Consider the following 22,870-nt stretch of genomic DNA (forward strand, 5'->3'; position numbering starts at 1 on the left):
CACTCAGTAAATACGATTGAACAATGAAAAGTGCTTAATAAATACCACACTTACCATTATTATGCAATAGTTATCAGTCCTGGGCTGCTGACAGAGAGGTGAGTAAGCAACTAAGGTTGCTCCTCTCTCCTCCATTCCCAGCTCTTTGCCCAACTAGCACCAACTCTGGAAAGCCAAATGTTTTGTTTTGGAACTGCAGTAAAGATGGAAGCTGGGTCTCAAATCCCAAGCCAAAAGATCTGCTGATGTAACACGTGTACAGCTACCAAACAGTGTGCATTCACACAAGGGCAATTTGGTCACCACTATCAATATGAATGTGCCCACCCATGCTGGTCTCCCAGACACAGTACACACAACTAGTATCTGCCCAAGTTGACACACTACTGCCTAAATATGCTTTTGGTTTGTAATTTATATTATTGTCTGTATCCCCCTCTAGTCTGCAAGCTCACTTTGGGCACAGAATGTGTCTGTTTATTGTTATACTGTACTCTCTCAAGCACTTAGTACAGTGCTCTGCACCCAGGAGCGCTCAATAAATGTAACTGAATGTGAGCTTGCCTTGTAAAAAAAATTTAATTTCTAGTGAAGAATGGTAAAAAAGGATACTGATTCATTCAGGATTCAGAAGCACCTACGCCTATAAATTTCAAAACCGATGCAATGAAAATAAATCATTTTCATAAATGAGGCATTGTTAATCTTCTTTTTCAAAACACACAACTATCAGAGAAAAATTGGAGGTAAGGATGAACCACACTATTTTTTAATGGTATTTGTTAAGCATTTACTATGCGACAGGCACTGTACTAAGCACTGGAGTGGATACAGGCTAATCAGGTTGGACACAATTCATGTCCCGCATGGAGCTCACAGTCTTAGTCCCCATTTTACAGATGAGGTAACTGAGACAAAGAGAAGCGAAATGACTTGCCCATGGCCACACAGCAAATGGCAGAGCCTCATTTTAAACCCAGGCCCTTCTGACTCCCAGGCCCATGCTCTCTCCATTAGGCCACACTGCTTCTACTCTTTGTCTGCAAAAACCTTTAACCTATCCACCCCCAAAGACTTCTACTGGATTGTTCCTAGCCAGTCAATGCCTTCTGGGATTTCACAACACAGTTCTCTCCCCCTTTCATGCCTACTCCTGCTTTGGGACTATATACAGAATAAGATACATACACAAAATGCTCTTCAGCCTTGTTTAGCCAAAGAAGTACATCTGATTCAGAGGGAAAAAAAATAACAATGATTTAGGAACCCCGGAAAAATGAAGTCAATGCACTTTACTAAATTGGCAGTAATCACCAAATAATGCTAGTCTATTAATCACCAATTGCAAACACCACCAGCACATAAATAGGAACAAATCGAATCAGCTTAAGTCCTTTAGGAAGCCAAAACTCACCCTGCTCAAAGGACAATTAATGGGTTTCTCTGGATGATCTTTTGCACCCCATTTCTCCACCTTCTTCCAGCACTCCATTATTGAGCAGTAAAACAATATGAGATTGAAAAAAAGCCACTGGGCCATTATTACGTGTTGGGGTGGGGGAGGGGGGTGGTCCACGTCATTTGTACTGGGGACTGGGCTGCATACCACACAACACCAGTACATCTGACTTCAAAAGGAGTGGCAGTGTGGGTTGGATCCTCTGGTCCTGGGAATCAGAGGACCTGGGTTCTAATAATAATAATAATGTTGGGATTTGTTAAACGCTTACTACGTGCAGAGCACTGTTCTAAGCGCTGGGGTAGAAGCAGCGTGGCTCAGTGGAAAGAGCACAGTCTTTGGAGTCAGAGGTCATGAGTTCGAATCCCAGCTCTGCCACTTGTCAGCTGTGTGACTGTGGGCAAGTCACTTCACTTCTCTGTGCCTCAGTTACCTCATCTGTAAAATGGGGATTAAGACTGTGAGCCCCACGTGGGACGTCCTGATTCCCCTGTGTCTACCCCAGCGCTTAGAACAGTGCTTGGCACATAATAAGCGCTTAGCAAATACCAACATTATTATTATTATTATTACAGGGGAATGAGGTTGTCCCACGTGAGGGTCATAGTCTTCATCCCCATTTTACAGAAGAGGGAACTGAGGCACAGTGAAGTGAAGTGACTTGCCCACAGTCACACAGCTGACAAGGGGCAGACCTACCACTTGCCTGCTGTGTAACTTTGGACAAGTTCCTCAATCAGCAATATTTACTAAGCACTTACTGTATGCAGAGCACTGTATTAAGTGCTTGGGAGAGTACAATATAACAGAGATTGTAGACACATTCCCTGTCCACGATGAGTTTACAGTCTTATCTGTGCCTCAGTTACCACATCTGTAAAATGGGGATTAAGACTGTGAGCCTCATGTGGGACAAGGACTGCCTCCAGCAGTATCTACTACTTAGAGAAGCAGTGTGGCTCAATGGAAAGACCCCAGGTTTGGGAGTCAGAGGTCATAGGTTCGAATCCCAGCTCTGTCACTTGTCAGCTGTGCGACTGTGGGCAAGTCACTTAACTTCTCTGTGCCTCAGTTACCTCATCTGTAAAATGGGGATTAACTGTGAGCTTCATGTGGGACAACCTGACTACCCTGTATCTACCCCAGCGCTAAGAACAGTGCACATAGTAAGCGCTTAACAAATACCAACATTATTATTACTAATACTGTAGTACTGTACCAGTATCTACTGGTACCAGCTCTACTGGTATCTACTCCTGCACTTAATAGAGTTCTTGCACATAGTAAGCGTTAAACAAAGACAATTAAAAAAAAAACTAGAACACAGACTGTTGTCAGAAGGATGTGACACCAAGATGATGCTCAATGTGGTTCCCTAATGTAAAAGTCATCCATGGGTGAAAGGGAATGGACGATGACAAGAATTTTTGTATCATCTGCAGGCCACAGAAAAAGGTTATGCCAAATTTGTCAAAGGACTAACTTTAAGCTGTTACACAAGTCTGGCTGTTGCAAGTTAAACTAATATATATTTACTTGGTCATGTATAATTAAACAACTGGCTTAATCCTGTCCTCAACTTCTCTGGGAGTTTTCTATTTTCTTTGAGTAAGCAAAAGAAACTAACAAATAAAAAATACTGAACCCCTGTAGAGAACTGGGTGAGAAACATGCTTCAGGTAACTCCTTTGGGAATGTCTGCTCCATTACTGGATTTGACCTAAATCAAAGTCACACTGCAGTTATTGTTCCATGGGTGTTAAGTGCCATAGAGTGAGTCTGAACTCATTTAAAGCTATTTATCCAGCCCCTAGAGTAAGTTACGACTTCCACTTCAGAAGGGGGCATTTGCCACAGACTTTAAATTGAGTTAGGCGAATCTATTTCTAAATGCAAAGCAGTTTACTGTAGTTAACTTAAGCCATTTAAATGTCGAGGCCCAACCCTGGCCAGACAGTTAACACAACAAAGCCAGCCTTAACTCATTCATAAAACCATATGAAAAATAACAACTGTAGGCCCCAAATAAGTCTCACAATCAAGTTACCCCAACTTTGGAGGGCTTATGCAATAATAATTGTATTTGTAGAGTAAAAATGACTTCAAAATCTTTAATAAGTGAGTTTGAGAGAAAGGTCATGGGTCACCAATGCGTAAGCTACTTTTTTTTACAGACTCAACCTGGTGAATTTTCTAGACTTCTGAACATTTGCCTACACTATAGTAAACTGTTTCCAAGTATACTACCTCCTGTATGGGCTTACGTTATTTTTTTTTTAATTTAGTTTGAAGTCCTATTCAAACAGCTTAGTTTTAATATATAAATAGGTTATCAACAACATCACAATGAAAAATTATTAGGAAGGGATTAAAAATTTTCATAAATATTACCTTTCTGACAATTTCTTCCCTAATTCTTCCATCTTTAGCCCATATATAGACTAAAATGCACTAGGATAACTGTGCCACACTAGTGGCTACTACTAACTGTGGAGTCAATCTCAAAATGTGGTCCACTCAGGGTGCACTGGGAGGGGAGAGGAGACAGATCTGGGATAATGATAACAATTATAATAATAATAGTAATTGTGGTATTTGTTACACACTATATACCAAGTACTAGGGTAGATACAAGATAATCGGGTCAGACACTGTCCCTTTCCCTCATGGGGCTCACAGTCTTAAACCCCATTTTACAGATGAGGTGAGGCATGGAGAATTTAAGTGACTTGCCCAAGGTCACACAGCAGACACGTGGCAGAGCCGGTATGAGAGCCCCTGTCCTCTGGCTCCCAGGCCCATGCTCCTTCCACGACTGTGAAACATGGGCATCCTCTTCGCTTTTTGACTCTCTCTGATTTGTCTTAATTACACACTTGTTAAACAGGTTATCCCTGGAATTTTGATTGTCTTCCTATAGCTCTAATCCTTCCTGCTCTTGATGCCCCCACCTCTCCAATACATGCATCATCTGTAAAATACCATCAAACTGTTATAAGTCAGTGCCTGTACCTGTTTGGCCCCAACTCTGCACCTTAAAGCACCTTGACACTTTCTTAAAATGGAATCTTGTTGATGACTTTTAGGTCACTGCTTTGATTCAAGAGGAACATAAACAATGTCTGCCTTTAAAACAGTTCTGCGCTTCAATTATTGGGCCCACGTTTTTTTAAAACCTATATTTCTTTGTGAAAACGTTTTCCCATTTTACTGAGGCAGGGCACATGTCTAAAGGGTAGTTTATGTTATGTCGGTATCTCACAGCCAAGAAATGAGGTCCTTGAGGCCAATACTATTGCAAACTCAGTAAAAACCTCGAAGGGGGAAAAAAAAATCATTTAAACTTTGCTTGGCTAAAGGCGTGACCTGGAATGGACCAAGCAGTGAGCACCCTTTCCTCCTCCCACACCTCCCCAACTCCCCGGGGGTTTAAAAAAAAAAATCTCCAAGTCACTCAAGAAACAAAGGAGCCGCCTGACACCGACCTTATAGACTTGTCCATAGGTGCCATTGCCAACCACTTCCACAAGCTCAAAAATCCCAGCAGGATCCTGCAGAGGGGGCGGGGAGAAAAGGAGGGGGGAGGGAGAGGAAGACGCACACAAAAGAAGTTAGTGTTGCCCGGTCGCAAATAAACAATTTCATTCATCGGCCCCTTCGGGTCGGCAAAAAAAAAAAAGATAGGCCTCGCCCAACGGGGGTCTGGAGCAGCAGGGCTGGGCGGGTGCAGCTGTTGCGCCCAATTTGGCTGCACATGCCAACACATGCAAACAAAGGAAAAAGCAACCCAGCCTCAACTCTTCTCCCGGCGGCGGCGGCAACACCCTAAGATGGGCAGCCGTGGAAAGAAGGCCGAGGGAGGGCAGGAAAGGGGGAGAGGGCGAGACACCCTCCCCCAGCACCCCACCCCCAAGACGGGCACCTCCCTGCACCCCCTCCCAGGTCCCGGGTGGGGACCCTCCCCACCCATGCACACACAGACACACACACACACACATTCACATACGCTCCCCAGGCCCGGGTGGGGCATCAAGGCCGGGGATCCGCCCACCCACCCCCGGGGGCGATGCCCTGTGCTGCTGCCCCTGCTCCACTCACCCTCAAAGAAGAGAGGTCTATGTCCACCAGACTTTTTGCAGGAGAGTCGTTCGCCATCTTCCCCTTCTAGACCGGGAGCCCCTTGTCGGGTAGGGATGGTCTCTGCCCGTTGCCCGATTGTACTTTCCAAGCGCTTAGCACAGGGCTCTGCACCAGCAAGCGCTCGATAAATACGGCTGAATGAATCTTCCCTTCTTGCAGGAATCAAAAAAGAAAATATATATATATATATGTATATATATCTAAATACCGATCACCGTGTCCCCCGCTGGGCTCCGGTCACGCTCTGAGCCCGGCCAGGACCGACCGGCTTTTCATCGGGGGGTCGGGGGCGGCCGAGGGGGGTCCGCACCCCAACGACGATCGCCTTCCCCCCCGGCTCGGTGTCTGTGTGTGTCTGAGAGTGTGGGTGAGTGTGTGCAGGAGAGGCAGCGCGGCTGGGAGGGAAGGAAGGAAGGAGGGAGGGAGGGGATGTGCCGGTCGGAAGCGGATTTACACCATGTTGAGCTGGCAGCTGCAGCAGAAGCAGCAGCAACGGCGGCTCCCGGGCTCAGTCTCCTCCACGCCCAAAGCTTTGCATCGCCCCGGGGGCTGCGAGGACCCCGGAGGCCGCTGCCGGCGAGGGAGCCTCGCTCACAACCCCCACGGCCAAAGTCACAGACACACGGATTCCTCCCTGGCCTGCCTCCCCTCCTGCTGCTGCTCTTGCCGCTCCTGCTGCATCGGACCCAGGACCCCCAGCCGCTGCCGCGCCGGGGGAGACTTGAGGGTCTGAGACAAAGATAACCGAGCGAGAGGGAGGAGAAAAAGAAGGAGGAGGAGAAAGAGCAGGAGGAGGAGAAAAGGGATTCGAAAAAATAAAAGACTCCGACGACGGAAAACAGCTCCCCCTCTCCTCCTCCGGCAGGAAAAGCCGGCGGAAACGCACACACGCTCAACCTCACATGCACACACCCAAAACCACTCCTGAGGAAATCAGGGGGAAAATCCTCCGTGAGCTCGGGCTCGGGGAGGGGGTGGCCCGGATCCGCTGGCTCAATATTTCATGGGGACGGGCGTGGTGGCAGGGGACAATGGCCGAGGAACCCCTGTCCCCTGTCGGTGCCCGGGCCCTGGGGGGGCGGACAGACAGGAGGCCGAGAGAAAGGCAGGCCGGACCCCTGGAAACAATCCCCAGTGCGTGCGTCTTGTCTCTACAGACGTATTATTATTATTATTGTGGCCTTCTGCTCCGCAAAGGAGGATGAAAATTGCAGGCGGAACGGAGGATCAAAGAAAGGACGTGTCATGTCACACGCCAGGGCGAAAAGGGCCCTGCTCCTCTTCCACCATGCAGAAGGCAATCGAAGCTGCGAGGAAGAAATGATCCCTTTCATTGTAAAAACTTCCACATACACACACCCCCCAAAAGAAAAAGCAATCCCAAACGTACCACCAGTACCAGCACACCGATCCCTCCGTGGAAGCACAGCAGGTAAAAGGAAGAAAGCTAAAGCCCAGCGCCTCGGGCAATGGGTTAGTTGCACAAAGGGTCCAGGGGTGCTCTGAGAGGATTATAGATTAAGGGAATGAATAATCAGGGTGAAGGCAGCAATGAAAACTCGTCAATCAGTCTATATAGGGGCCCTGTTCTTTCCCCACCACTTTTCTCTCTGGATCTTTTTCTTACTACATTTTTCTTCCTCAATTCCCCCCCCCCCCCAACTTGTAACACATTAGGAGCCTGTGATCATCACACCGTTTAAACTCACTATGGACTATTAGGAGTAACAGAATAGGCTCACAGTGAATGTATTCCACTGGTGTTGTGATCACATTGTCCCGAACTATTAGGGTGAAAGCGGATCATTTCTATGTATTATGTGTAGCGGCTTGTATAGAGAGATTTTATAGGCCTTCCAAGTAGGATTTTTTTTTCTATTTTCTGTACCTAAGAACTAGGGGAGCAGATTTGTCACTGTCATTCTGCAGCTGAAGAACTGAGACAGAAGGGTTGAGAGTTGTGAGCAAAGCCACTAAAATCTATCGAAGGGCTGGACATGTAACTACATGATTGTCCAGACCACTAAACATTTCCTGCCTCAACAGCTGGTTTTAACTGGCAGGACTTTGAGGGCATCGGGTCATAAAATGCTGTGGACAGGTCAAGCATAGAATTGTTGATCACCAAATTTCACTCCAGGATAAAGAGCTGCCCATTGCATTGTGAAGGACACATTTCTTAATAATAATAATATTTGCTAAGCCCTTTCTATGTGTCAAATTCAAACACTGTTCTAAGCACTGGGAAAGATACAAGACAATCAAGCCCCATATGGGGCTCACAGTCTAAACAGGAAGGAGAATGGGTATTGAATCCCCACTTGGCAGGAGAGGGAACTGAGGCCCAGGGAATTAAGTGACTTGCCCAAGGTCACACAGCAGACAGGAGGCAGAGCCAGGATTAGAACCCAGGTCCTCTGACTCCCAGGCCCATGTTCTTTCCACTAGGCTATGCTGCTTCTCGTAACACAGGAAACAAAATAGCAGTGGAATTCGTTACTATAGGCAGTGGTATAATCTGAAAATATCAGTGGATTCAAGATGAGTTAGGAAAAGTTCAGTGATGAATTAATCAATTAATCAGTGGCATTTATTAAGTACTGATTGTGTGCAGAGCACCGTACTAAGCGCTTGGAAGTGATACACCAAGTTGGAAGATGCATTCCCTGCCCACAATAAACTTACAGTCTACAGGGGGAGACATATCAAGATAAATAAATAAATTACAGGTATGTATATAGGTGCTGTGGGATGAGAGAAGAGGATCTTAGAAGTAGTAGTAATAGTAGTAGTAATAGCATAGTAGTAACGGTAGTAGTAATGACATTTATTAAGCAGCTATTGAGTGTAGTGCATTGTTCCAAGTCTTTGCGAAGAACAGCAGAAGCACAAGATACATTCCCAGCACTTAGAACAGTGCTTTGCACATAGTAAGTGCTTAACAAATGCCACCATTATTATTATTCCCGCCCATAGTAGCCAACAATGACAGAAGAAACAGATGTAGAAATATTTATACTTTTTATATAAACAAATGTTGAAGGTGGTCATAAATGAATATCTGTAATTATCTGTAATTTATATTATTGTCTGTCTCCCCCTCTAGACTGTAAGCTCGTTTGGGGCAGGGAATGTGTCTGTTTATTGTTATGTTGTACTCTCCCAAGCACTTAGTACAGTGCTCTGCACCCAGTAAGTGCTCAATAAATGTAATTGAATGAATGATCATATACTTATAAACATATATGTGTGTAATTGTGGTGTTTATTAAGCATTTATGATGTGCCAAGCACTGCACTAAGAGCTGGGGTAGATGCATGATAATCAGATTCCTGTACACATGGGGTGCACAGCCTAAGTCTAAGTAGGAGAAAGAACACTTGAGGCACAGAAAAGTGAAGTGACTTGCCAGGCAAGTAGCAGAGCTTGGAGTAGAACTCATGACCTCTGACTTCCAGGCCCAAGCTATTCAATTGCCTTTGTGGTTCAAGGAAGCACCATTAACAGTGAAATTACTCTATGAAAGTGTGAATGACTGAAAAAACCAATGCAGAACCACAATTCTGGCCACATTGTGCACACATAAAGGCTGCCTCTTGTCTTGTCATGTTTAAGCTTTGCAGGGCCTGGCATTGTTTTCTCTTTTGGCCCCTTGTCTTTTGTTCCTTATGGAGGTTTTGCTCTAAAAGAACTAACTGCTCCTTTCTTAATAGCAGTACATCCTACTGGTCTAGCCTCAGCAGTTGACTCCCAGATTGCGCTGGGATGCAGCCTTGTCTGAGGCTGTTTCATTCTGTCCATTTCCTCTGCCCTTCTTGCTTTCAGTTTTCAAATTTCAACTCTGGTACAGCAGTGATCAGGGTTTCCTGCTGACATTCATTCTCAATCAGCCAGTCAGTCGTATTTATTGAGCACTTACTGGGTGCAGAGCATTATACTAAGTGCTTGGGAGAGTACAATGTAACAATAAACAGGCACATTCCCTGCCCACAACGAGCTTACAGTCTAGATGGGGAGATGGACATTAAAATAATAAATTACAGATATGTACATAGTGTTGTGGGGCTGGGAGGGGGGCTGAATAAAGTGAACAAGTCTGGGCAATACAGCAGGGAGTGGGAGAAGAAGAAAGGAGGGCTTAGGGAAGGCCTCTTCAGGTAGATGTGCCTTCAGTGAGGTTTGAAGATGGGGAGAGTCATTGTCTGTTGGGTGTGAGGAGGGAGGGCGATTCCCCTCATGTGTCCTACCCAGCAGAGCTGTGTGAAAAAGTGAACGGTACTGTGATGTTTGGACTCTAGGTTCCAGAACTTTATTGCTCATGATCTTGTCTTGCCATTTGATGTAGAGTTTGGCCCATAAATGACACTGATGGAGCTGTTCAAGGAGCTGAATCTGGCAGGTATGTGGCATCTCCTGACCAGCACTATAACTCTTTAGGCCTTCAGTTTTTTCTGGCACCTGATACCATGCTCCCGCAACACTCTGATAGTCTCCCTGGGATGTGCTGGCCTTCTTGATTCAGTTTTCTTCTTCCTCGTTTATGATTTTATTGTTTCTCAGTGTGCTCCATAGGTAAGAGAATTCTGTGACAGAATTTAGCTTTGTGGCATTGTCGATATAAATTTTTGGTTGTGTGCATGGCTTCTCCGGTGCAGGCTAATGCATCACCTCATTTTTCTTTAGACTGAGCCCATAGGCCTCATTGATTTGACAAAACAGTTTGCAATCATTTGCATACCTTTTCGGACTGTCATCTGCATAGAGCAGTTTTTGAAAGACTATCTCTAGGACTTTGGATTATAATTGAAGTCTTTTGTGTTGGAAATTTTCGGTGGTGCGGTAGCATAGTCTTATGCCTTCATCTCCAGTCAGTTAATAGTATTTATTGAGCTCTTACTGTCTGTGGAGCATTGTACTAAGTGCTTGGGAGAGTGCAATATAGCAGTAAACAGGCACATTCCCTTCCCACAATGAGCTGTCTAGAGGGAACTTACAGTCTAAAATGGATGCATAGAATAATAATAATAATAATTTTGAGGAAGGGATTCAACAGGACATCCTCAGCTCTGACCTGGCCGGCCACGCCATAAGAATTAATTTCAGAACCTTGATAAACCTCAGGGCAGCTAAATTTATAAGTCATTTTCTTTGTGCAGAGTATCATTTGCTTCTGTTAGGTCTATGAAAAGCATATAGATAATTGTGCTCCCTGAATTTTTTTCTTGCATCTGACATTAAGCAAAGATCATATCCACTGTGCCCCATTTATTAAGTGCTTAGTAGAATTGTATTGTGCACACAGTAGGGGCACAATAAAAGCCATTGATTATCTCAAGCTACATAATTGCATTAGGTTCAATCAGTCAGTCAATAGTATTTATTGAGCGCTTACTATGAGCATGACATGCAAATTCGTGAAGCGTTCCATATTTTAATTTTGTTAATGAGGTGTACATCCATCCCCTTGATTATATCTATCGTGATTATGTTGTCTTGTTTTTGTCTATCTGTCTCCCCCAATTAATAATAATAATAATAATGTTGGTATTTGTTAAGCGCTTACTATGTGCAGAGCACTGTTCTAAGCGCTGGGGGAGACACGGGGGAATCAGGTTGTCCCACATGGGGCTCACAATCTTAATCCCCATTTTACAGATGAGGTAACTGAGGCCCAGAGAATTTAAGTGACTTGCCCACAGTCACACAGCTGACAAGTGGCAGAGCTGGGATTCGAACTCATGACCTCTGACTCCAAAGCCCATGCTCTTTCCACTGAGCCACGCTGCTTCTCTAATTAGACTGTAAGCCCATCATTGTACAGGGATTATCTCTATCTGTTGCCGAATTGTATATTCCAAGTGCTTAGTACAGTGCTCTGCACATAGTAAGCACTCAATAAATACTACTGAATGAATGAATACTGTACTAAGCACTTGGGAGAGTACAATGTAACAATATAATAGGCACATTCCCAGCCTACAGTGAGCTTATTGTCTAGAGGATGACTTTACAATCTACAGGATGAGCTTACAGTATAGAGGATGAGTTTACAGTCAAGAGGCTCCTCATTTATCTTCCAGCTTCCATTCTCTCCCCTTGCTAGTCTATGCTACTTGCTGCTGCATGTATCATCTTCCCGAAGTATCTCATGGTCCCCATCTCTCCTTTCCACTTGTTCCCCATGCTTTTTAGCATTAAACAAAAACTCCATACAATTGATTTCAAGGCTGTCCACTACCTGGCCCCTCCTTACCTAAAGTCACTCTGTTCCCCAACTGGTTTTCGTCATTAGTCATGGGCTGGGGATAGAATAATCTGTAAATCATTAGGTGGCCTTTAGGAAAAGAGTCAGTTTGGGAGGGTCTGTGTATGGGGTAAAAGTGGCAGTGGACATGGCAGTGGGGACTGGGTAAGGTAGGGTGACTTGGAGAATTTAGGTGTGCAGATCGAGAGATAAGGCTTATTGGTAGAAACTGTTTTTGCAGAGGATGATGGAGTAGGGTTATTTCAGGTGTGGAGACTTTTAGGTGTGGAATATTTCAGGTGTGGAAGCTTTTAGGTGTGGGCCCATGAAGTTTGGTGGTAATTAATGGTCACTAAAACACTGGGGCTCACTGAGGGCACAGGAAGTGGAATAAAAGAGTAGTAACTGCCTCTCAATCCATCAGTCAATCAATGATATTTATTGAGCACTTACAGAGCACTGGACTAAGTGCTTGGAGGAGTACAATGCAGCAGAATTCCAAGACACGTTCCCTGCGCATAATGAGTTTACAATCTAGAGGACTAAGTTGAGAGGTATCACTGATTGAAGACGCTGAGCAAGGGATCCCTTTCAGGATGGTTGAAAGGCAGCATCCATCAATCCATCGTATTTATTGAGCACTTATTGTGTGCAGAGCACTGTACTAAGCATTTGGGAGAGTATAACAGAGTCGATAGACGCGTTCCTTGCCCACAGTAAGGTTACAGTCTAGAGGATGGAGAACGGGGTCAGGCCAGTTTGAGAAGGGAGGGAGTAGGGCAGGTGAGGACAGGTTAGCTCAGTAGTAAAGCTGGAACTGCAGGGGATGTTAATCACTCATGCTCAATACCTAATGAAGCAGCAGTATTCCACAGTGGTCGAACAGGTGGGCTCAGTCATGCTTGGACAATAACTTAATATGCTTCCTTGTGATAACATCATGTTTATGAATGATATATCAGATCAAGACCAACAGGCAAGTTGACCATTGCTATTGATTTGGAGTTCTGTGTTAATTACCATATGTGTTAGAAATCTTTCTAAATTGTAATCCTTACAACATCATCACCTTTGGTAGAAAAGGCTGGGTCTGCTTCCCCAGGGTTCCCACTTGACACTTGGTCTGAGCCCCCTGCCAGAACCCTGGGACAATGTTTGGTGTTGGGAATCCTCAATGGACACACCCAGTCTACAATGTGAGATTAGGACATTTTATTGACTCAGAAGAATCACTAATGCATCACCTGAATGCCTGAGGAAATAGCCCATACAAATAACACAGTTCCACCTCCACAACACTTGTGTATAAATCCGTAATTTATTTTAATGTGGTAACTGCAGTATTTGTTAAGCACTTACTATGTCCCAGGCACTGTACTAAGAGCTAGGGTGGTTACAAACAAATCGGGTGGGACATAGTCCCTGTCCCACATGGGGCTCACAGTCTTAATCCCCATTTTACAGATGAGGGAACTGAGGCATAGAGAAGTTAAGTGACTTGCCCAAGGTCACACAGCAGAAAAGTGGCAGAGCTGACATTAGAACCCAGATCCTTCTAACTCCCAGACCTGTTCTCTGTCTGTCTACCCCTATAGACAGTAAGTACCTTGTGGGAAGGGAATGTGTCTACCAACTCTATTGTACTGCACTCTCTCAAGGGCTTAGTAAAGTGCTCTGCACTCAGTAAGTGCTCAGTAAATATCACTGATTGCTTGATTCTTGCAGACCTCCACCTCTCTATCCAGGACACAAAACCAGTTGCCAATGAGACTTCACCAACTTACCAAAAACAGACTTAGTCATTCGCTTCTCTGGAGGCCAGACCGGCTAACTTCTCAAAAGCTCTTCCACTCTGATTCCTGGAGTCTATAGATGGCTATAGAAAGGCAGAGTAAGAGTAAGGAAGTAAGAGCCCATAGAGGAACGAGGTGAATGGGGGAGGGATCTCTCAGAGATCAGCAGTATAAACAGGAAACCACAACTGCCTATATGCTCCTAAAAGCCAGTGGTTCATTTTAGAATTCCCATCTTGGAAGCAGTGGCAGCAATGGACAACGGGAGATGTGAGGGGAGGAAGGGGAAGTGCTACTGTCTAGGAAAACTTTGAAGCTATCACTCACCATTTTGACTAACCAATTCCTTAAACACCCTGGAAGGTGTTCAGTCAATCAATTGGTCATATTTACTGAGTGCTTGCCTCATTTTTGTTTTTTTAATGGAATTTGTAAAGTAGTTACTATGTGCCAGGCACTGTAAGCAATGGGGTAGATTTAAGATAATCACACTGGACATAGTCCATGTCCCACATGGGGCTCACAGTCTTAATCCCCATTTTATAGATGTGGTAACTGAGGAACAGAGAACTCAAGCGGCTTGCCAGTCACACAGCAGGCAGGTGGCAGAGCTGGGATTGGCACTCAAGACCTTTGGACACCCAGGCCCATGCTCTATCCAGTAGGCTATACTGCTTCTTGTGTGAAGGACTATGCCAAGGGCTTGGGAGAACTCAACAGAAGCAAAGCACATGTTCCCTGTCCTCAAGGAAATCCACCCTAAAAGGGGAGTCAGACAAACGAAGAAGACATAGGGAAGCAGGAGAGAACACTAAGTCCCCATGATTGGGTCTTACTCCAGCCTTTCTCCCTCTGCTCTTTCCAAATACTTCTCTGAGCCTCTTCTTCTGCAGTCCCCAATATGTTTTCTGGTGTTCTCACTATAGCATTCATCACAACCACCATGATGCCTAATATTCCTTCCCATACTTGGGGCTTTCATCACTCCCTTCTCTCCTCTCTTCCTTCCCTGAAAATGTGCGTCTTCCTCCCTCCTTAGAGCCATTGTCCCCAAGGATGTTAGATGGACTCAGCCCCACCACTCTGTCTCTTGCCTGAGGTTTTTCAGATGAAGGGGCCAGAAACACAGTGCTGCATTGGCAGCACTCCTGCAGAACTGAGGTTATTCTATACATGCTCAGGTTTATCCTTGGAGCTGAGGGCCTGGTTCAGTCTGGACTGAATCTGCTCTAGTCCATTGGTCATTTGGTATTGAATTGGCCTGGGACTGGGGCAGGTTGGGAAAGGTTAGAGAAGGTTAGAGAAGCAGCATGGCTCAGTGGAAAGAGGCCGGGCTTGGGAGCCAGAGGTCATGGGTTGGAATCCCGCCTCTGCCACTTGTCAGCTGTGTGACTGTGGGCAAGTCACTTAACTTCTCTGTGCCTCAGTTCCCTCATCTGTAAAATGGGGATTAACTGTGAGCCTCATGTGGGACAACGTGATCACCCTGTATCTAACCCAGCGCTTAGAACAGTGCTCGGCACATAGTAAGCGCTTAACAAACACCGACATTATTATTATTATTAAAGGTGGCTATCAGATTTTAGTCACTAGGTACCAGGCTAGGCACTTAATCTGACCACCTGGACCAAGTGAAGAAACCAGCAACTTAGAGCCTTTTCTGGCCCCAAGATTCAGGGCAATATAGCTCTGGCTGCCTGGCCAGCTCTAAAGCCATATACCAATGGGATGATGGTACCCCTCACTCCAGAGAGCTGACAACCCTGTTTTTTTATGGTATTTGTTAAGCGCTTATTATGAGTCAGGCACTGGTACTAAGCACTGAGGTAGATAAAAACTGAACCACATGGGGTTCACAGTCTTAAGAGAAGCAGCATGGCTCAGTGAAAAGAGCACGGGCTTGGGAGTCAGAGGTCATTGGTTCGAATCCCAGCTCTGCCACTTGGCAGCTATGTGACTGTGGGCAAGTCACTTCACTTCTCTGTGCCTCAGTTACCTCATCTGTAAAATGGGGATTAGGACTGTGAGCCTCATGTGGAACAACCTGATTACCCTGTATACCCCAGCCCTTAGAACAGTGCTCTGCACATAGTAAGTGCTTAACAAATACCAACATTATTATTATTATTATTATTAATAATCTCCATTTTACAGATGAGGTAACTGAGGCACAGAAAAATTAAGTGACTTGTCCAAGGCCACACAGCTGACAGAGGCAAACCCAGAATTAGAATTCAGGTCCTTCTGACTACCAGGCCAGGGCTCTAGGCAGTAGTCCACACCGCTTTCTGTTGGCTTGGAAGAGTATAAGTAGTTTAGGAAAGACAAGCAGGGAAAAAAAGAGGGGTACTGTGGTTTTGTAAAACATTTACTCTCAGAGAGACCCAAGGAACAGAAGGCCAATTGGTAGAGAGGATTTGAGATAAGGGGAAAGGGGAAAAGAGCATGATGACATCATTGCTAGATCACTAGATATGATAAAGGCAGATGAGGATGAGGTCTTCTTTGGTCAGTCCACCGAAAGGGGTTTGAATCAGCATTGGGTGATGATGGGAGGCTTTAACTCCCTAAATATCTGCAGGGAAAAAAAACAAAAAACAGTTCAGCAGGCCACAGATGGTCAAACAGCTTTTTGGATTGCATGAGGGACAACTTTCTAGTACAGAAAGTATAGGAATCAATTTGGACAGATTCTCTTCTGAGTTTCATTACATGTGGTTACAACAAAAAGGAATTAGTCGAGGATCTAAAATTGGAAACAAACTTCAGTCGATTTCACAAAAGGAGTAGCTTCAAGATCTTATTGGATGGGAGAAGAAAAGTCAGCCAGTTAAAGAAAATAACCTTTAGAGAGGCACATTTTAATTGGCTAAGGACCCTAGGGGGAATTTCTGGCACTTAGTACAGTGTTTTGAACACCATAGACACTAGTATATTCCACTAAATGAATGAAAGATGACATAGAGGAGCCCATAAAAGGCAAAGGAATCCAAAAAATCTGAGTGTTCTTTAAAACAACAATTCAAAAGCACACTTTCCCAATGCATAGGATAAGAAGGATAAAAAAGAGGTTAAATTGGTTAAGCCTAGAATTATTCAGAGACCTTCAGGGAAAGAGGGATAGTTACAAAAGAGGGGAAATTAAGCCAGATCATTAAAGAAATCCCACAATTGCCTAGAAACAAGATTAGAAAAATTAAGATTGGAAAAGCCAGGCGCATAGCACAAAACATAAAAGGAAACCAAAAAAAAGAATTCTTCAGTATATTAGCTGAAAGAGAGGGACCAGAGAAAACATCACCCTCCTGAAAGACAGGAAGGGAAAGCTAAGCTCACTGAACTGTAAAAGACTTCACACTCTGTCTTCACATACCCTTCCATCCCTCAAAGTCTTTTTCCTTATTTTAATTTAAATTGGCTGCTTAATACTTGTTATGTAAATAAGATATATCACCTAAGCTAACCTCATCAAAATCAATTGGAGTTACTTCAGAGATGTTTGGAGATTAGGGTGGGAGTGTTAATGCAAAACAACATTTCATCTCTCTTTCAGAAATGTAGGGGGGATGGTTGTGATTTTGCTTCTTTTGTACTCCTATTTCCCCCTCCCCCAACAACAATAATTTGGGGGGTTCATCATTGTATGGGTTATCTTCTGCTTTTCCTCTCTGTTATCTGTTCACTCATAACAGTGGTAAATTCTGCCCCAAAAGCCTGGTTAAGAGGATTCAGGCTGCATATCACCTCTCTCCACCTACAGTGTCACCCAATCAGTCAATCAATCAATCATGTTTATTGAGAACTTACTATGTGCAGACCACTGTACTAAGCACTTGGGAGAGTACAATATGACAGAGTTGGTAGACACGTTTCTGGCCCACAACGAGCTTAGAAGTCTAAATGGGGAGGCAGTCATTAATGAAAATGAATTATGGATATGTACATAAGTGTGGTAAGGGTGAGAGAGGGGTGAATGAAAGGTGCAAATTCAAGTGCAAGGGCAACACAGAAGAGGAAATGAGGACTTAGTCAGGGAAGGCCTCTAGGAAGAGAAGTACCTTCTTTAAGGATTTGAAGGTGGGGAGAGTAATTGGCTTTAGGATAAGAAGAGAGAGGCCCAGGCCAGAGGCAGGTTATGGGTGAGAGGTCAGCGACAAGATAGATGAAAATTGACCTACAGTGAGTAGAATGGCATTAGAGGAGTGAAGTGTACTGGCTGGGTTGTAGCAGGAGAGTAGTAAGGTGAGGTAGGAGGGGGCAAGTTGATTGAGTGCTTCAAAGCCAATGGTGAGGAGTTTCTGTTTGATGCAGAGGTGGATGCAACCATGGGAGGTTCTTGAGGAGGGAGGAAACATGGACTGAACAGTTCCAGAGAAAAATAATCCAGGCAACTGAGTGAATTATGAACTGGAGTGGTGAGAGTGAGAAGGCAGGGAGGCCAGCTAGGAGATTCATAAAGTAACCAAGGAGAGATAGGACTAATGCTTGGAGATTCCTGCTCCATTATAGACTGTGAGCCCATTGTTGGGTAGGGATTGTCTCTATCTGTTGCCGAACTGTACTTTCCAAGCACTTAATACAGTGCTCTGCACACAGTAAGTGCTCAATAAATACAAATGAATGAATGAATGAATGAATCACAAAAACCCTCCCTAGGGCAGGAAAGGTCCTGTTCCAGGGATGGGTACTGGCACACAGGGCAAAAGTGATGAGCCTGGGGCCTGTGCCTGGAGCCTGGAGGGACTCCATAAAGAGCTCTTGTTCTCCAGCCTGGATCAACCTCTTCCCTTCCGTCTCATTCCCATTTCACACCTATTACCACTCACCTGCTCTTCCAATCTTTCAGGCTTTATTGAACATTTACTTTGTGCTGAGCACTTTACTAAGCACTTGATAGAATTCAATTATGAAGACATGATCCATGCCCTTAAGGAGCTTACAGTCTTTTTTTTCTTTTAATAGTATTTGTTATGTGCCGGGCACTATAATAAGCATTGGGGTATATACAAGATAATCAGGTTGGACACTGTCCCTGTTCCACATTGGGCTCACAGATTTAATCCCCATTTTACAGATGAGGTAACTGAGATACAGAGAAGTGAAGTGAGATACAGAGAAGTGGTCATAGCTTTAATTACCCAGAATAGACAAGTGAGATACAAAGAAGTGAAATAACTTGCCCAAGGTCACACATCAGACAAATGAAGGAGCCAGGATTAGAACCTAGGTATCCTGGCTCCCAGCCTGTGCCCTATCCACTAGGCAATGCTGCCTCTTTGCACTTCCATTCCACGCAATCTTCAGGGCTCACATCTGCTGCTGGAGTGGAATTGATCTAGGCTACTGCCAGAACTGGAACAACTGGTCTCTAAGCATAATGTTGCCCTCCTCTGGCTTTTCTCAGTTGCCCCTTCCTCTCTCAGTGAGATAAGCAGCCTCCCCACCAACAGCAGGGAGCAGAGCTGGTAACACTTCCCTGATACTCCCTCTGAGAAATTATGTTGGAATAAACTTAAACCTTGCCTGCTGAGATTTCTCCCATTGGATCAATGAATTAATGGCATTTATTGAGCACTTGCTGTGTGCAGAGCACTGGACTAAGCACTTAGGGAGCATGCCATACTTGTTCCCTGACCACAAGGACCTTACAGTCTAGAGAATATATATATATATATGTTATGGTACTTGTTAAGTGCTTGCTATGTGCCAAGCACTGTTCTAAACACTGGGGTACATACAAGGTAATCAGGTTGGACACAGTCCCTGCCCGACATGGGGCTCACAATCTCAATCTCCATTTTACAGATGAGGTAACTGAAACAAAGAGAAATTAAGTGATTTGCCCAAGATCACACAGCAAACAAATGATGGAGTCGGGATTAGAACTGATGTCCTCTGACTCCCAAGTCTGTGCTCCTGCCACTAGGGATTCTGCTTCTCTGTGTGTATATATATATATATATATATATGTATATGTATATATTTCCCCTCACTATTTCAAATTGGCACATTTGGTGAGATTCCCTTCTTCCCATCCTGCAGGGCCTAGGTTTAAGGCCTGAGATATATCTGGCCTATATCTCCCCTTTCTCCTTCCTCTTGTCTTTATTTCTGTACATTATTGCTCTCTCCTTCCTTTATTCATGAACCTTCCCCTCCCTATTTGCAATCACCAATAAATTAATAAATTAATATAGCATTGATTAATGAATGTGATGTACAGTGTGGCTCAGTGGAAAGAACTGGGCTTGGTAGTCAGAGGTCATGGGTTCTAATCCCAGCTCCACAGATTGTCAGCTGGGTGATTTTGGGCAAGTCAGCTTCTCTGGGCCTCAGTTACCTCATCTGTAAAATGGGAATTAAAACTGTGAGCCCCATGTGGGACAACCTGATTGCCTTGTATCTACCCAGCATTTAGGACAGTGCTTTGCACATAGTAAGCACTTAACAAATGCCATCATTATTATTACCTCAGCACTTAGAACAGTACTTGGCACATAGTAAGCACTCAACAAATACCATAATTATTATTATTATTACAAAGACTTGAAATCGCAACAGTAACAAGGTATCTATCCCCTATTCTCAAGGAATTTACAACAATTTACAGACAGTGTGAATGTATAAGGAAGAAACAGTAATAATTATAATCATTGTATTTGTTAAGCACGTTCTATGTGCTAAGAACTGTACTAAGCACTGGAGTAAATACAAGATAATCAGGTTGGACAAAGTCCCTATCCCACATGGAGCTCACAGTCTAAATCAGAGGGAGAAGAGTTATTGAATCCCAATTTTACAAATGAGGAAACTGAGGCACAGAAAAGTTTAGTGACTTGGTCCAAGTCAATTGGATGAGTCAAGATTATCACCCAGGTCTCTTGACTCCCAGTCCTTTGCTGTTTCCAGTAAACCATTCTTAGGAAACAGTATAAACACATCAGAACAGTTTAAACAATTGAATTTACATATATATATATATATATATACCTATGTTTGTACATATATATAAACATATATATATATTTCTCTAATCATTTGATCATTGCTTTTGCCATAGAACCTCTCCATCCCCTGATTTTTGAGGAGGAAATAAAAAATTAATTTCATAAGCAGTGATAGCTTTGTGGGCTGAGGTAAGAGAAGGAGAAGGGGTCAGAATAATATAGATGCAGGCTCTCAGAAACATGCAGGCTCTGGGGTAAAAAGAGAAAGGTTTAGATATAGTCTCATGGAAGGAATGAATTTAGGTGGAGGGCACACAGTAACTTCTTGAGGGCTGGAATTGTGGCTATTCTCTAACTCTCTAAGTACAGTGCTCTGCACACAATAATTAATAATTGTTAATGAGATGTACATCACCTTGATTCTATTTATTTGCTACTGTTTTAATGAGATGTTCATCCACTTGATCCTATTTATTGCTATTGTTCTTGTCTGTCTGTCTCCTCCAATTAGACTGTAAGCCCGTCAGAAGGCAGGGACTGTCTCTATCTGTTACCGATTTGTACATTCCAAGTGCTTAGTACAGTGCTCTGCACATAGTAAGCGCTCAGTAAATACTATTGAATGAATGAATGAATGAATAATAAATACCACTGATTGGGAAGTGGGCAGTGAGCACTTGGGAGAGTGGTACAGAAGTAGGAAACAACATCTCAAGTTATCTTTATCAATCACTCATCTTTATCAATCTTTACTTTATCAGTAATCTTTATCAATCATTACTATTCCCCTCCTTTTCTCCTTTTTTCTTCTCTTTTTCTCTTGTTCCTCTGTTGTTAGACTTAATTCCACTTGTAACAGTCCCTCTTGTTTTGGGGTTGCAAAATCTATGCCAAAAAGTGGGGCAATTACATGAGTAAATATAATTTATTAATAAATAAAAAGCACATATATAGGCATGAGTCCTGAGGTTAGGAATATAGTACACCACTGTTAAGGGTAGGAGTTGATCTGATATTAACTGGGGAGTCAGACATTAATTGGGGAATACCCTCCTGTGGGGATGAACTTTTAGGAACACTTTAAAGATAGGGAGAGTTGCATGTCTGGTGGATTTGGGGTGGAAAGTTGGGGAGACCACATGAGCCAGATAGAGATAAGAAGGTGGGAAAGCCAAGAGCAAAGTTAATTTAGAAAGTGAGTTTGGGAGAAGCAATTAAATAAGATGGAGACCTCTCTGGTGGAGGTGGTGGAGAGCCTTGGAATCAGTCATATGAAATTTCTGCTTGATATGGAGGGAGAAGGGTAACTAACAGTGTTTTGAGGAGAGGAAAGGTATGTATCAATCTGCTCTCCAAGAAGATGATCCATAAAGCAGTGTAGAGTGTGGACTGGAGGGGAGAGAGTTTGGAAGCAGGGAGACCAGCAAGAAGGAGAGGCTGATGCTACTGTTTAAGCTTTTATAAGACTAGAGCTTGGGTCAGGTAGTAGCTGTTGAATGGAAAGGAAGGAATGGTCTTGGAGATGTCAGGAAGCAAAAAAAAAGCAAGATTTAGAAGTTGCCTGGTTGTGAGGGCTCTCCATCAAGTTAACACTCAATAAATTCGATTGATTGCTTGGCTTAAAGACAGTGAGGCTCTTTCTGATTGGTTAGGATATTTATGAATGAACAGTCTTGTAAACAGTATTTCACATGCTCTGGACTATTTCTCCAGATTAGTACAGTGCTTTGCACACAGTAAGCACTTAATAAATTCTATTACTACTTCATTTTTTCCTTGGAAATTGTTTTGTTTTAAATTGAAGCCTAACATATTTATTTAGCCTCTGGAGATATGGGTGGTGTGCTTCGCTAAGTTTGACAAGACTGTTTGAGGAACAAAGAATCTATTTATGTCTTTAGAAATAGTTATACTCTGATATGTTAGGTTTCCATAGATATATGATGGAAACAAAGGAAATCATTTTCTATAGTTTTGTGCACTCAATGTGATTATCTAGTTGTCAGCTTTTTGAAATCAAATACTTATTTCAATTGTTATATGCATTAATTTGCTCAAATCACCAATTGTTTGAATCTTAAATGGCATTTTTCAAGCCAGCACATGAACTGCAATGTGCAACTACTGGCTTCTATTTCCATTTTCTTGTTTGGGTTTTTTGTTTGTGTGTGAAAAGCTGAGGAAATTAAATTCAAAGCTCTAGGTCAGTACAGGGAAACTTTACATACTCCAAAGTCAGGAAATTAAAATGTACTGTTCCCTTAGCAACTGAAACTTGGCAACTCTG

The 22,870-nt window shown here is 43.6% G+C and overlaps 1 protein-coding gene and 1 long non-coding RNA gene across 9 annotated transcripts in view; both read right to left on the reverse strand.

Moving 5' to 3' along the window:
* Window positions 1–6,374, reverse strand: part of MAP4K4 (mitogen-activated protein kinase kinase kinase kinase 4) — a 269,726-nt gene extending 263,352 nt beyond the window's left edge. For 3 of the 8 annotated variants that reach the window (XM_029057438.2, XM_029057439.2, XM_029057436.2), the window contains exons 1-2: window positions 5,558–6,372; window positions 4,945–5,010 (exon numbers count right to left, since the gene is read on the reverse strand). In XM_029057438.2, the coding sequence (XP_028913271.1) occupies window positions 4,945–5,010; window positions 5,558–5,614 (123 nt within the window). In that variant the 5' untranslated portion in view covers window positions 5,615–6,372. Of the gene's footprint in view, window positions 1–4,944; window positions 5,011–5,557 lie in introns of all 8 variants that reach the window. The other 5 variants (XM_039911193.1, XM_029057433.2, XM_039911195.1 and 2 more) reach the window with 3 other exon arrangements.
* Window positions 6,375–15,936: 9,562 nt separating this feature from the next.
* Window positions 15,937–22,870, reverse strand: part of LOC114806341 — a 48,551-nt gene continuing 41,617 nt past the window's right edge. Inside the window, exon 3 of the long non-coding RNA XR_003754370.1 lies at window positions 15,937–16,211. This is a non-coding gene — a long non-coding RNA (uncharacterized LOC114806341). The remainder of the gene's footprint in view (window positions 16,212–22,870) is intronic.

This window comes from Ornithorhynchus anatinus, chromosome 2 (genome assembly GCF_004115215.2).
Source record: "Ornithorhynchus anatinus isolate Pmale09 chromosome 2, mOrnAna1.pri.v4, whole genome shotgun sequence".
Classification (NCBI taxonomy): Eukaryota; Metazoa; Chordata; class Mammalia; order Monotremata; family Ornithorhynchidae; genus Ornithorhynchus; species Ornithorhynchus anatinus.